The 16,538-nt window shown below is 36.9% G+C and overlaps 1 protein-coding gene across 6 annotated transcripts in view; it reads right to left on the bottom strand.

Moving 5' to 3' along the window:
* ano3 (anoctamin 3) overlaps positions 1–16,331 on the bottom strand; it is a 41,178-nt gene extending 24,847 nt beyond the window's left edge. For 2 of the 6 annotated variants that reach the window (XM_027173194.2, XM_047819535.1), the window contains exons 1-2: positions 15,816–16,329; positions 3,111–3,314 (exon numbers count right to left, since the gene is read on the bottom strand). In XM_027173194.2, coding sequence (XP_027028995.1) covers positions 3,111–3,314; positions 15,816–15,861 — 250 coding nt within the window. In that variant the 5' untranslated portion in view covers positions 15,862–16,329. Of the gene's footprint in view, positions 1–3,110; positions 3,315–3,966; positions 4,149–15,815 lie in introns of all 6 variants that reach the window. The other 4 variants (XM_047819536.1, XM_047819534.1, XM_027173196.2 and 1 more) reach the window with 4 other exon arrangements.
* Positions 16,332–16,538: the final 207 nt, after the last annotated feature.

The following is a 16,538-nucleotide window of genomic DNA, read 5'->3' as shown; positions in this document are numbered from 1 at the left end:
ATGGGATACACAGTATATTGTCGTTTAGAGTTATTTAGTATTCAGCATTTTTATCAGTAGCTAATTATGTATCACTGCAAATAACAACATCGAGCATGATCTCACGACATTGAAACTAGACACGGTCATAAACACACAATGATGAACTGTTAAAAATCATCATGCCCTTTGGCATCTTTTGCCCTTAAAATAATTTTTTTCCAAAGTTACAGTTTAACAGAGATCTCTTTATCTTGAATAGACCATAACACCCACAAGCATCCCTGAGACATTAACAGCTGCCTGCTACTGAGGATGATTAAATAATGAAGAGTTCATCTGTAGTTGATATTGCTAGCACAACTCTACACTGCAAAAGACAAGACTTTAGGTGAGACATAGCTGAATGTGACAATCAAAATTAATGTGATAATCAATCGGGGAGAAAGATAGAAATAGGTGATGAAATGTGTGATAGTGTCATGTGCTTTTGTTTATGTTTTGTGTTTGTATAGTGTGTTTGCCCTGCCTGATTTTTAGCCTTTTCCTGCCTCTACACACCTGATCCTTGTGTTTCACCAATTACCTCCCCTGTTTATACCTGTTGTCTTGCATATGTTTTTGCTGAGTCCTTGTTGTTGTGCATCATTTGTTACCTTAGTGTTCTCCATTTTATGTTTTTGGTTTTCTTTCATCTTGTTTTTTATTTTAGCTGCTCAGTTTTTTCCCTAGTCTGTTGGTTTTGTGGCTTCATTAAAAAAAACCCTGTCTATATTCTATCCCTGCATTTGTGTCTGGATACTGTTCCCATGGAAACACCCACATCTGATAGAAATAAATGATGAAAAATAAAGAATATAGATATAACGAAATAAAGAATAACAGTTATTACAGTATATTTGCTAGTGTACCATATTGTTGTATTGTACTGTACATGATTTGGATACTAATCGTTATGCAGTCAGATATTCTTGAGGAGATGTCATTTAAAGCAGCAGCCTAATGTGTTCTAAAGCTTCCAGCATCCTTCTAATAGTATCGATGTAACAGAATGATTATTAAGTGCCCTGGTACTACCCTAAACACAACCAACTCTACTTTAATCAATTTATTTCTCCACTTGAACTAACTATGTCAATATACACTTCCCACAGTTAGCTCAATCCTCTATACAAATTAAATATTCCCTCAGCAATAAACACCAAGAATAATGATGTGATTTAGAGTAGATTTTTTAATACATGCTTGGCCACAGTCATTTTTAATTTTCTATGTGAGTTTCAGTAGCAGATGATCAAATTAAACTAAATGTTTGAAACTTTTTCCTTCTTATTATAATGAAATCAGCATGATTTCTTGCTATAGTTTCATTGACACATTGCTAAATGACAAATGTTAACTCATTGATGCAATGAGGAAATGTTTACATTTGTATAATCTAGGTAATATTCTAGGCTGTATTCAGAGTTTGCATGGGGGATGCTCATATTCACTGACATGCTACTCGTGCATGTAAGTAAATTTTCAGACTGTGCAAATTACATTGTGGTTGCAAAATGAGTAGATATGCCTTTGGTCAAAGGCTTTCAATAGTGAATAGATCACTGACTTTTAAGACCAGCACTTTACTTTAAGTCTAATAAACTCAGGTACAGAAAATGCAGACTCAGGAAGAAAACACATACTGTAGTACTGTGTAACGTAAACCAAAGTTTTCTAAAAAAAAAATAAAGCTGGAAAGCTTTAAAATAAATATATAAACAGTTATTCACATCTGTGCATATTTACTTTGATTTAACATCATTATTCTGTTGCTTATGGCATTTGATCCAGTACATCGTAATATTTTATGTTTTTACATATTCTGCACTGACAGTGAATTGTGTGCAACTCTGAACTTGATGCTGAATACAGGTCTCTAGCATCAGGTAACAAAGCATCAAATTTGTACTATGGATCAATAGCTATGACGCTGTAAGCTGCAGTGTAGGCTTTCTGGTTCAAGCCTGTTCTGATATGGAATCCCTCACACACTTTCTATTTTTAGACTGTCTGATACTTAGACAGTCTAAATAACTCACTTGTGTCATTTGGGAATAAAATAATCCAGTTGTATGATGGCATTATTAAAGTCTCTTTGTTTAGGATTACTTGGGTTGACAGACACTGGTCACTGTGCAAGGAATGACTCTATATAAACTAATAAATTAATCTTTCCACTCTTGACTCGTTGATTGGTAATACTGACTATTAAGTTATTCATTTTGATGTGTTGTTTCTGAAATTTTAGTGAATAATCATATTGAAATCATACCACTTTATAATCACTGCTGATAATCAATATAATTGCAGGTAAATGGATATTGAATTAATATGGCACCCTAAAACTTCATCATCAGTGTTATCGTCAGTGTTAATGACTTCAGGTGACCCCAGACTTTCAACAGAGTAAGAGGATCTGAGCTGGCTAATACTGAAAGGCTGAAAGATTTTATGTATAAATTAGATAATAAGGAGACGTTATGGATATTGGGCTTAGATTTAACTGTGAAGTGCAGAGAACTGACACTTTAACTGTGAAGAGAGAGAGAGAGAGAGAGAGAGAGAGAGAGAGAGAGAGAGAGAGAGAGAGAGAGAGAGAGAGAGAGAGAGAGAGAGAGAGAGAGAGAGAGAGAAAAGAGGGGGGGGAGCACAGTGCTATAATGGAATGTGGACATTTATTGATGTTGCTGTGAAGGGGCATTTGTTTGTGTCAGGAGAGGCAAGAGATTTATCTAACTAATTTTCTAGACAGTACCTCTATAGTAGTTACATGTCACTCAAACAGAATTGTGGGAAATAACAAAGAAATGTCTACTGTTCACTGAGTCTTTTTATATTCATATTTAAAGAGATACATCCAAACAAGTTTCAGGTTCAGGTGAAAATGGTGGGTGGCAATGATGCAACTAGGAAAATGTGTGTGTGTGTGTGTGTGTGTGTGTGTGTGTGTGTGTGTGTGTGTGCGTGCGTGCGTGCGTGCGTGCGTGCGTGCGTGCGTGCGTGCGTGCGTGCGTGCGTGCGTGCGTGCGTGCGTGTGTGTGTGTGTGAAGAGTAACGGCAATATGGTGCGGATGTAGATATTACAGCACCTGTGGATGGAGGGGTGATGTCTGTACAGGAGGCATGGACACTGTGGGTGTTTGTGTTTGCTTTGGGCTCCGGATTCAGAGGCACAGAGAGGAAGTGGCTGAGGTTGTCAGGATGTGTCTGACTTTGAGCTAGACAGGGTAGACTGCGACGAGACGGCTTCAGGCTCTTATCCTTCAGGATCTCACTGATACTGGTGTGCATGCCTGCAAAGATAAATACAGAAAAAGTTGGCAGTCTGTTGCAACTCCAACTATTCCACAAATAATTTATTGCAAATTGTTACACATTACTTCATAATTATTTATAGTGTAAGCAGAGACTTCTTTTATGGTACTGTCTTGCTGAAAAAAGAACAGTCCATGGCTTGATATATATACTTATGTGGAGTGCAAATTTGGTTCTCCCTGTTTAGAAGGCTCAGGTAATAAAGATGTTGTGGAAAAGCTCTGATTCATGCCCAAACCCCTTATGTGTTGCTAAACCCAAGAGGAAATGGGACAGCATCTGTGAGCTGAAGTCCCAACTGACAAAATGATGAGAAGCTAATGGTACCGGATGCAATTAAAAATTAATCCACAACACAATGTGTAGAAAACTCAAAACCTCCTTCAAGGTGTTCTAACAGGAAAGGATGAATCAGGAGTCATTTCTGTCCATAGTATTAAAAACTAACAAATTATAAGTCCAGAATTTACATTTAATTTGTGATATGCATGTTTGAATAAAAGAGATTCATGATGCTTTGATTAAGACTGATGATGATAACTTTGTTGCTGTGCAATAGAACGGTTTAGTCATTTGGCAAATGGTGTGTGTTAACGGTAAACCATCTTTCTACTGCATGGCTTCACCTACTTTTTATTGTGGAATTTTCCTATTGGTGACCTTCCAGAGAAAAGCTCCATTGATTTTTCTCTCATATTCTCATGCAGACTCTTTCTCTCTCTGTCTTTGCCTCTCTGCCGTTCTGTCTCCCCTTCCTCCCCTCCCTCCCCTAACTGGGGAAAGCCTTATGGAAACCCCTGCTACATAAGCACCTGAAAAAGAGACATAATTAATCATTGTAGTTCAAGCCTGCAGTTGCTTGCAGGAAATAGGGGAGAGACAAGAGGAAATAGAGTGAGAAAAAGAAAGCTTAAGAGAAAGAGAGATCACCGGGGACTTTTTTCAGTTATGGAATAAGTGTCATGGTTGCTAAGAGTGAATATCAGATGATTGGGGTGTGTACAATTATCACTGGCTTATCACTTTATGAGGTGAGGGATGTGTTCAGTGCCATTTTGTGAGTGTGTGTTTACAGTGCCTGGGGAGGGCTAAATCCACTGATGCAGTATCAGCACCAAAATGGGGCCTTAATCAATTTCCTTTCATTCCTGACTCAAGTGATTTGTGTTTTGTGTGGGAGAAAAGTCAAAGAAGCTATTAAATCTTGGCAAGCAATGGCTGGATACTCTTAAAAAACATTAGCATAGGCATTCATAACTAACGTTTTCATATGAAGAGGACTTCCTGACATTTACTCCACTATCAACAGTAGAATGGATTCATAAATCAAGCAGCGTTATGTGTCCCCACCTCTGCCCACACACATAGTACCCTTTGTCAGCTATTTACAACCCGGTGGAAAAATAATTGATAAATACATTAAAATAAAAAAAAACATAACTTTACATAACTTTTATAATGACATGCGTAGATGTTTGTTCTATGTTCTATTATTTGAAAAACACACAATAACTAATTACTCAGATAAAAAAATAAACACTATGGACTAGAGCAGTTGAATTATTTAACAGTTCTAAGATTTAGCATTTGTATGAACAATATTATATTCAAACATTAAATACATTAGGCCATCATATTTATTTATTGCTGGCATTTACTAAACCTTCTTTAATCAGAATCTTAACCAGGTATTTTAAATTGTATTTTATATTACATTTACATTAATATAAGGATATCTGTATAAATGCTTTTATTACAGCTGAGGATTGAACCCATTTTTATTAAGATTAGTTAAAATGTGAGTTTCGCAGACTTTAAATATAACCATTTAGAGCTCAGTACAATAACTCTGCAGACCCGGACTTTGGCACTTTGTCTCACACTCATAACATAGCAAACTAGCCCAATTATTTCAACTCCATTTTTGGGGATTTAAGGCTCAAGAGAGATACACAACTTAATAAACAATCTCTACATATTACAGTATGTATTTCACAAGGCTAAATGGTAGCTTTTTTGTCTTTGTTATAATGATACAGTACATAAGCCATGCATTTTGTATTACAGTATATAGTATAGATACTAACAGTATAGTTATTTTGTGTACAATAACATATACATATATAATACATACATGTTAGGTTATGTAAATAATGACACGTAGAAGTACACAGAGGCGGATGCAAGAGCAGGTGGAGAAGGCATTAATAAACACTATGGCAAACAGTCCAAAATACAAGACAGAATCAAAACCGGCGTCAAAGACACGCAAGCTAAACATGAAACAAACGCTACAAACAAAGTCTAACAAGAATTACAGGAAAACAAGGCAGAAACATGGCCTGGTACAGTGAGCTCACAGGGATACAACACTGATAATTAGCTCAGAGGACACAACAACAAAAGCAAGGAAACACAGAACATGCGAGAATGATCAGGATGGTGATGATGATGATCGGAGAACAACTAATAACAAGACAGGGGCGGTTTACAAGACAAGAATCTAAACAAAGACATACAAGAGTAAACACACAAAAAAACAGCAAATCATAAACAGAACATAAACAGAAACTGGTTGCTGCTCACGCCACACTCGAGACAGAAGTGCGAGATGGAGTTTTATGCCAAATAGAAAAAAATAACGTATTTATTATTATTTAATTAACTGAGACTTTAGTTGTTGTGACTTTGGATTCCTGCACACTGAATTTGAAATAAAAAACTGAAAATTAATTCTAACATTTTTGCATGTGTGGCACTGTTCTAAAGACTCTGTGGAGAATCTTGCATATTCAGGAGTCAATACCCAAGACAGTACACTATCATAATGGTGAACACATTTGTAACCATGTATTCGTTAAGGAGAACAGACTTAAACGTATAAACAGAAAAGTATAATATATAAGGTTGTGTGTTAATCTAATGTAAAATCTTACCTTTAAGATGAAGCGCTTTTGCCTAAACCTGGATTAGTAGATAGAAAAAAAAGAAAAAATCCCCTGTGCACATGCTGTATGTGTATTTTTGGGCTTTAAAGAAACAAGCACAAAATAAATAAGGCATGGATTGTGCTGTTAAAATGCATTACAATAACTGATACTGATATGTTAAAGTGAAATGATAACAACCCAAACAACGCACCCACATAAAGGAAGCAATGATGCAAGCTTCAACTCTTATTCTGTGAATGTCCGACCTCATTTGTGCCTGTTTGTGTCAAGTGTGCTTGAGTTTGTGCACATATATAAAACATGTACTTGTGTCTGTTCATAGAACATGGAGAACATGGGTGTATGCTACAAGTTAGGCTTTATGCTTAAAGTACTTTTTCCAGTCATGGTTAATATTTCAACTATTAGTTAATGAATTGTTCAGTTCATTTGGCAGTATCTGCTGAAAACTCAAATGTGTTACAGCAAAAGAATGTGTAGAGTACACTTGGGAACATTCCCTCCTTGAGAATTTGATGTGAGAATGAGTGGAGTAAAAGAGAAATTAGGTCAGTGGGTTCCACTGCTGTAACCTTGTCTTGTTCACTCTCCAGACTTTACATTATTCATCTGTCTTCTTTTAGAGCCACCAGCACTCATGAGCTTTATAGACACCAGCCCCAATAAAGAAATGTTTAATAGACAGAGACAGACTGAGAGAGAGAGAGAGAGAGAGAGAGAGAGAGAGAGAGAGAGAGAGAGAGAGAGAGAGAGAGAGAGAGAGGAGGAATTAAAACCAATGAAATTAAATGTTAAATGAATATGAGAGAAAGATTAATTAAACTCTGCAGGGTCATTAAAAGAGCTTTATATAAAATCTTTTTTATAAAAATCTACTTTAATATTTATATTTAAATAAAAACATGATACAATATATGTCACTCTTGTTATGGAATTAAAAATGCCATTTCTTCAAATATTTTGTCATTGTTTTTACCACAAATACATTTAAAAAACAAATATTTAAAATGTTTATATGCACACTTATCACAAAAAAATAACAATTTAGGACTTTACTGTCTATATTTATTAAATATGTCTCACGTCTTTAAAATGGCATAATCATTTAAGAAATTGGGGGAATATTTAAAAATTGCTTACACATGGGAACTGCTACATTGTTGAAACTGTCAAATCAGTAATAGATAATTACTGTAAGCATGCTCTAAATTAATTGCAAAGTACAAGGCTTTTAAAATGTGCAACACTCGTCAAAGACAAGTTAATGCTATCTGAAGTACTAAATAACAAACTTACAGAAAAGGTCATGAAAAACAAGGACGATGGTTCATTATACGGTTTACGTTTGGAATCAGTACCTCACACTCCCTTTTTGACACAGGAAACACATCACAAAGGAAATGCTCTAGTGCATTAAAATGTTTGAATGTCATCAAAGCAAAAGAATTTAAAAGTATTGAAAACTTCTGAATAGACCTTGCTCAATCTGGGTGAATTCCGATGTATTCCTTTACCTGGAGAATCAGTGATTTACATAAATTTCCTATTGAAAAAAAAACTGCCTTGCTCACAGCATGAAATCTTGGAGATGCATGACAGTGGGGTAATTACTTTGCTAATTATGCACATCTCTCTCTCTCTTGCTCTTTCTCTCACTCTCTCTATATATCTCTTCCTCTCTCTCTCTCCCTCTCTCTCTACCCTTCATATCACTATCTGCTGAATTAAAACTGAATTTATCTGTAGTATAAAATCAGGATGCTCCTCTGATATATTCTATACTCACCTTTAATTATGCTCTAACTTGATGGCAGTGATGAAGGTCTTCATATAATAATACAGCTGTGAACAGTGTTAAGTGTGTAAATGCTGGTGTAAAAACCAATAAGCGAACGTGTCCGGTTGGGTAATGACAGCTGTCAATTATGTGCAGCATAGATATCTGTGGTAGAGAATGGTGTTGGTGACAGATGGCACCATCTCCATTCCAGAGAACATCATGGCATTGCTCTCATCTGCCTCTGTCATACTGTTGCATCAGTAAAACAGATTAAAAGGTCCTCCCTCTATGCCTATGCTCCTGGCACAAGCCCTTTTATCTTTTCTCATCTGCCCTTCCCTATTCAGATCGGAGGCCCTGAAAAAGGTTTGATTTTATTCAGATCAGACTCCATCCTTTCTGAAACTGCTATTCCTGACCCACTTAATTCTTTTATCTCTCAGATCCTGTTTATTTCTTCCTTTATCCTTCTATGTAGCTTGATTACTGTGATGCAGGCCGAATAAAGCTGACATGCACAACACACAACAGATTTTGCACGATGATGTTGATTCTCTTTCCTGCCTCTTGGGAATAAAATATAATGATCGATATAAGATATACAGTAATAAATAATGGATAATAAATCAATCGCTTTACATTGAAAACCATAGACAGATACCATACTATTTAACTATTTATCCAATTAGATACATTTATAGAGTTTAATTCACACATCCCCAAATAAAATTTAAATATTTCACTTAAACTTGTTCCAACTGCATGTTAGTTTGGTATCTTTATAGTACGATAACATACGGTAACCTACATAACATTTAAAAACAATCATGCAGCTGGTGGAAACTATAGGAACTATTTAATATAACACCAAGTATACCCAGCATTCTATCTGACATTTTCTTTCAGCAATAGTTTTGTTTTCAGCCTTTAGATTATATTGTATCTTGGTCATGTTATGCAGGCTTAAAGATTTAAATGCAAAACAGAAGGATTTAATCCCTTATGTTAACATTTCTGTGCAAAAATGGAACCAATCATGAAAAAAATGAGACAGAGGGAAGTTGGGAAAAGGATTGTCATTAACTTGACTTTTAGCACTTGCTGCTTTATGGCTAAAATATTCCCAGACCAATGATTTGCTCCATTTTGTGGGAGAATGTATAAAGGTTCGTTGTGGTTGCCAGCCTCTTTTCATTGTCCTGGGAAGTCTATGCAGGCTGAAAATGAGCCCTACTGGTAACGACAGAAATGCCATAATCATCAGAATACACATTGTGACCAAGAATGAACAGCATAGTTATCTCTGTGGAGAATCTTGCATATTGCAAGTTAATCAGACCATTAATATCCAATATTGGGCATCTACTAGAAAATATAAACAGAATAGAGCAGTTAGTGCTCTCCAGATATGCTCATGAACAGGTGTTTAATATAATGAGGTGGCTATGTTATGGATGAAGCACATTTTAACCTTCATCCTCCCAATCTGTTAACTTTCATGCAACAGAGAAATATGATTTGTGGAAAACAACTGTTGCTCTTCTCATTATGAAGACATACCTGAGAAGCATAACATATAACATTCCCAAAGTATTTCAGTGTAAATTCACTGGAGTACCACAAATCAAACTCTAATTCATGAAGATCATAATCGTCTTGCCTGTGACCTCCAAGCCCGATTTAAACAAAACCAGAAGGATCACCCTCTTAAATTTTTTTCCATAGACATGTCTCCTGATCACAGCATATACTCACCCCCCGTCTGTGTATTATGTAAGTGGACAGGTGGCTAGCCTGTGATTGAGGCAGTGCTGTTGAACACACATATGCACATACACACACACAGACTCACAACTGAGGCAATGACAAATCACCGCTATCCTCTGCAGGGAGTCGTCTCATTTACTGTGTGAGTTCAATCAACAGAATATGATTTGTGGAAACTGAAGTATATACAGTAATCACATACTACAAGTACATTGTTAAAACTTATATATCCTCATCCTACATTTAGGATGATGTTTAGTTGTTAATGTCATGTCCTGCTGTTTACAGTGCTGATCGTGGTGTTGGTCACATATCTAGGTGTGGCATTTATCAGCAGTGTGTCTGTACCATGCAGCTCAACAGCAAAACAGTCTTCTCTTAATTAGTTTTCATCCCTCAGGGAAATATTTTGAAATATTATGGCTGCAACAAACAATTATTTTTATAATAAAGTAATATGTTTGCACATTGACAAATCTTATTATTCCCTATTCCAATTATAATAAAATTTCGGAAAATCTGCAATGCCTCATTTTCGCCTGTCTCGTTTCTTAAACCTTTTAAACTGACTTTCAACAACTGCCCTCTGACACACTGACACATAAAATCCACTTGACAGCACCACCTCCCTTTTCTCACTTTCATTATACATGATTACTTCCATCCAGAAAAAGCCAACACTAGACAGCTTAGACATCATCTGCGACCAGTATCACATCTCTCCTTTTTTTAAAAACTTTGTGAACATGGTGTATACAAACAGTGACCTCTAAGAGACTAACTAATTTGGCTTCAAAGAAGCACTAGATCAGTCAAACTATTATTTGTCCTTATCGTCCCTGACCTCTCAGAAGCTCTGGGCACAATCAAACAAGGTTCTCCTGGCCATTCTTAAGAGCCATGTAATTTGTGGCACAACATGGCAATGGTAACACAGAGGGGTTTTCTTTCTGCTCATGCCAGCTATAACTTCGGGTACCACAAGGCTCAGTACTTGGTCTTCTTATCTCTCTATACCTGCACTCTCAGTAAGGTCATATCCTCACATTTTTCTTCATGTTATACTGACCTTATTGTCCAACTCATCACTGCATATTCCATCTCATCTCAGCATTGAGTAGATATCTTGTCACTGATGGCAGGTCATCAGATAAAACTGAATCTCTGAGACAAAGCTGCTAGATTTATCTCCCTTTGGAACTCTTGATCACACCAACTGAAAACAAACACAACCTTGGGGTTGTTTTGGACAACCAACTATCATTCTCTCCTCATAATGGTAACCTGACATGGTCATGCAGGATTCTGCTTCACATATTTAGCTGCATGATTTGGTTTCTTGTTGTCCCCAAATTGTCCCACACCACCCCACTGCTATGTTGCCTTTACTGGCTTTCTTCACCTGCCTACATCAGATTTAAATGTTGATGCTTGTCCAAAAAGACAATAAAATAGAAGCTCCCTCTAAAATATCACACCCTGCTTTGGAGACCTTTTTGAGTTCTAGCACAGCTCGATTTGGCCCACCATCCCTCAAAGTACAAGAAAGATATTCATCAAGGCTCTTATCTGTCCTGACATGCAGATGTTAGAATGAACTTTTGAACAGTTGGGTCAATGGCTGTAGACAAGCAAACACTAATGGCTTCAGGATCACTTAAAGAAGCAAATAAAAACGTGAGTAGTGTATTTTTTTAATTGAACTATGGCCACAATTCAAATTCAACACCGTGCCTTTAAATGAAGAAAAAATGTGACGAAAAAGATGTTTTTTATTTCAAAATCATAACCAATGAAAACAATGTGCATATTTGTCTGTAAAAAACAAAATGAATAATACATTAATACATTTATACATTGTGCACAAAATATACCACGGATCATCATATCTTAAAAATAATTCATTAACTTGATCGATTCTGTCAGAAATTTCAATTAAAAAAAAAAAAACTAAGGGAAACAATTAATTGAAACCTAACAGTTAATCGGCACTGAAATGGCACCTGAGGCAGAAATAGAGTTCCAAATTTGGCTGAAATGGCATAATAAGTTCCATGACCATAATGTGCTTGTGTATGCTGCATTTCTGTCATTGTGATCCAAAGCTTGTGTATTCTTTACACTGGAACATGATTCAGCATGACATTGCCCCATGTACAAAGTGAGGTCTATAACGTTATGGTTTGCCAAGTCTAGAAAAAAAGAGTTCCCAGATGAATGAAGATTATTATAATATTAACAGTAGGGTGTGACTAAATGTGGAAAGTCCACAATTATTTACATTTTGTTTTAAACGTTGAAAAAAAGAAAAAAACGTGATAATATTACTATAGGCAATACTATAATACACTACAAAACAATACAAGCTCACTATGTGGCACTACAGAAGTAAGTACTGATTTTCATAAATGTATTACATTCTAGACAGATACAGAGGATTCTCTACACTTAATTAAATACTATCAAAAAATCAAGTTGTAATACAATGGTTTCGGTTTACGCTGATGTTTTGCATTAAAGAACATAACATGCTGTATGCCAAAGTATGCAGTACTCTTTCTACTTTTAAAAATTCCAATCACATTTTATCCTGGCTTTTTCTCAGCCTATACCCAACCTGTCTGTTTCTCTCGTTCTCTATCCTATGCTCATTATGCTCGTCCCAGATCACTAACTCTGTTTTTCCCTCTTACCCTCGCTCTATGAAGCAAAATCCATACAAACACACACACACACCTTTCACCGAACCCTGAAGCAAAAAATCTCTAAATCCTATTTTCTCACTAGGTTACACTGATTCCAGGTTCTAAGATCAAATGGGTTCTGAGCTTATAACAGATTGCAAACCAATGTTTGCTCCTTTTGAAATGATTATCCTGAGAGATGAAGAAGAGAGAGTGAATGGCACACTACAGCCCAATTTCCTGCTTTTGCTATTACATCATTAAAGATTAGAAGGTTGTATCACACCTCATCATTTCCTCTCTAGAAACCTGATTTGACAGAGCACACCAAATGCTTAAATCTACAACTAGTTGTCCACTATGTCATTACTCATGAACACCACAGTTTATGAACGATAACACGAAATGACACCATCACCTTAAAATCATGAACATATAAGAAAGAATATCTAAATCACTTTACAGATTACTTCACTGATAATACATTCATCATTCTCTAATACTGTATAAACATGAACAGAGTGCATATTATTCTTCATTAAGCAGCAGCTGTCAGAGAAATGGAGCCATCACAGCCACAGTTCCACTCAGTGTCTGCATTTCAGTGCTTTACCTCAGCAAAGTCTTAAATATTTAACCACTGGGTCAGCAGTTCACTCGAAAAACCCTGTAATTAGCTGGGTACATATATGCTTATCAATACCATACAAAAATATCTTTACTGGGACAGCAGAAGAGTGGCACTATAAATACCATGCTGTGTCTGCCACTTCTGTTGATCAATAAACACTAAAGCGAGTCTCAGATGTAGTGTGACTGGAACAGCAGAATAAGAGCCAGCATAGAATTGCACAAGGTCATGATCTGCACTCTGGATTTGTTGCTCTACATTTGGTTGCCTGAACAGCTGAAAGACAGCAGGGATCAGTCTAGATAGTAAAATGTGAGATTCTGTGAATCCAGATAGTGTGGATAAAGTGTGCACAAGACAGAGCAAAAGTGTGATTATATTGTATGTCAGCTGTAGGAGCAAAGGCTGCTACTCACAACCCTATTAATATTCAGTATAACAGCACCACTGCAAGGATGATATTGCTTTTATACTTTTGTATCAGTTCTATAAACAAGAAATGAACATTGTGTAACTAATATTCTTTCCTTTCATCTTCATAAGATTAGCTTTTATATTTGAGGTCTAAAGTGCAATTCCATCCATTGCCATATCTGTTAGTGATATTGCTAACTACTATAGTAAAGGTTCAAGTTAACTGTTGCTAAAATTGGAATTTTATGTGGTGAAAAACAAGTGATACACAGTGAAATATCCCAGTGCAACTATACTAAATATAATATTCTTGCAATGCCACCCACCAAATCGCATTAGTGAAGCTGAACTGAAGACTACCACAAACCTGGGTGCCTAAAAAATGACAACTTTCTCAAGTTGTGGGAATTTGTGTATTTTACATATGTATATTATACATAGTTGCAGCAGCAGGAGAGCCAGGGGTTTTTAACTCTTACAACCTGTTCACCATACACATGTAGAAAAGAGTTTAAAAGTTAAGTATAAAAATTAAATAATTCAATTAAATACACAGCACCACTTAAACACAATATAAATGTAATGTTAATGTTATGTAGATGTGTCCACTATCTGGCAGTCCAAGCAATCTTGTAGTGGACCTCTCTGTGATTTCGGCACAGATTATGCTTTTAGCTGCATGTAGCAAAACAAAAATCAGTCAAAATTTTGGTTAACCTGCTACTGATTTCAGGACCTTAATGATCTACAACAAAATATAATGTCATATATAATATTAAAAAGGCAATGATACAACATTTATCTGTTCATTGTTTCACTACTAAGAGAATCGCTCTCATTACATTACAAATTCATTTTCAAAAATAAAACATTTAATGTATGAACAAAAATATTAATGAAAATAAATAAAGAAGAAACGTTTTGCATTTAATTCTGTGACAATGGAGTTGCCCACACTAGATTTGACACATTTGTTTTTAGGTTATCAAATTATCACTATTATTACTGTTATATTGTCATATTGCTCAACCCTAGTAGGATCACAGATAGTGCTACAGTCATTGTTTAAATAAAAAGAATTCTCATGCACGTCAAAATCTCCACTGCTAAATTACTAAGTATAACATGGAAATGACACAAATGGAGACTATATTTTTGTGCACTCTCAGAAGCAACAGCACCAAACTGCACTTATCCATGTTGCTGGATAATCATTTTTTAAATCCTTAGTATGTTTCTTTTAACCTGATAAGATGTGTGTCGTGTACTTTTAGAAAACAGTTATTTTCTATTAATTATATTTAGGGAGCTGTCCAAGGTATATTCCCACCTCTCCTCTAATGTTCCCAGTAGGATCAGCTCTGGATCCACTGCTTCTCTAACAGGGATAATGAATTAATTATTTTAAACACACTCTGTATTCAAATATTTTATGTAAAATATAAACACAAAAACGTACAAAATATGAATTTTGATTGGACTGCGAAAAGGAAATGTACAAATACATACATCAATTCCTGAGAGTGTGTAATTTCTACAAGTGTAGTAGAAAGGCATGAAAAGCAGAAGATATTCAAAAGGGAACTCTAAGAGCACAAGCCTACACATTGATACTGTGCCAGATCCACTTAGTACAGTAGAGACAGCAGAGGAATGTTCTTCGTGGAACACAGAAACACTGTCAAATCCCACACAGACATACACACAGACAAATACAAACACACACACACACACACACACGCACACACACACGCACGCACGCACGCACGCACGCGCGCACGCACACACACACACACACACACACACACACACACACACACACACACACACACACACACACACACACACACACAGAGAGAGAGAGAGAGAGAGACAGTGAGTTCTAGCCTGACAGAGTAGCAGCATCTCTGTTATTGAGGCTCTAAACTGTTTTTACAGCTCGTTTCCACACACGTCTATACACATTTCTTTTCACATCTGATAACCAGGTCTGCAGTGTGAAAATGACCTAATGGGGAAACAACGTGCGTCACAAACTGACACAGAGTTCAAGCTCAGTTTCACACAGCGCGTTTTAAAAGTACCCTCTGTCATACACGCACTCAGCACACACACACACACACACACACACACACACACACACACACACACACACACACACACACACACACACACACACACGCACACACACGCGCGCACACACGCACACACACGCGCGCACACACAAAAACACTAAGTCCACTAATACCGACCCTTTTGCTGCTTGAAGGACTGTATTGAACCAGAATGATGCACCATAGTGACGTCCCGTTGAGTTTCCAGAGGTTAGATAAAAGTCCGCACTCGTAAAGAGAAGGTGCATACATCAGGCTGAAGGAAGGATGGTGGTATTTGCCGTGGGTGTTTCCACCTCCCCCTTGCGTTGAACTGCGCAAACCGAGCGCACCCCGTCACGCACCGAACTCCGCTCGAGCCGAGCCTGTTGTCATAGAAACGCACTGGGGAAAAGTCCAGTCGGTTTGCCAGATCCACTCCAAATGAGTGCGACAGGCTCCGATTTCCGCTCGTTTAACGGTACATGTGATGCACAGACAGGGGTCCTGCTCTCATCTCCTGTCCTGTCCTGTCCTGTCCTGTCCTGTCCTGTCTTCTCTTCTCTTCTCACCACAGCGACCCTGGTGTACTTTATTTGACCAGACTCAGGAGAAAATGAGAGCGGATGTAAGGGACACTGAAGCGTATTTTGCGTCATATGATTTTGTCTGAGCTCGGCATCAGCTTTGAGTAATGAGCGATTGTTTCTATAGAGATTTACAGCAAGGGACCCGGTGTTTCCTACTGCCCAACATTTTCCAGTCCTTACCAAACACGCACACACCCTCGAGCTAAATGCGCCACAATATTGCCAGATATGATTTCCTTTATGGTCCGGAGACCTCCGATTGCCCATGAAGCACAATCAGATGCACCAATAA

This window comes from Tachysurus fulvidraco, chromosome 10, assembly GCF_022655615.1.
Source record: "Tachysurus fulvidraco isolate hzauxx_2018 chromosome 10, HZAU_PFXX_2.0, whole genome shotgun sequence".
Taxonomy (NCBI): domain Eukaryota; kingdom Metazoa; phylum Chordata; class Actinopteri; order Siluriformes; family Bagridae; genus Tachysurus; species Tachysurus fulvidraco.
The sequence above is the reverse complement of the archived record's forward strand: the minus strand, read 5'-3'. Positions and strand labels throughout refer to the sequence as shown.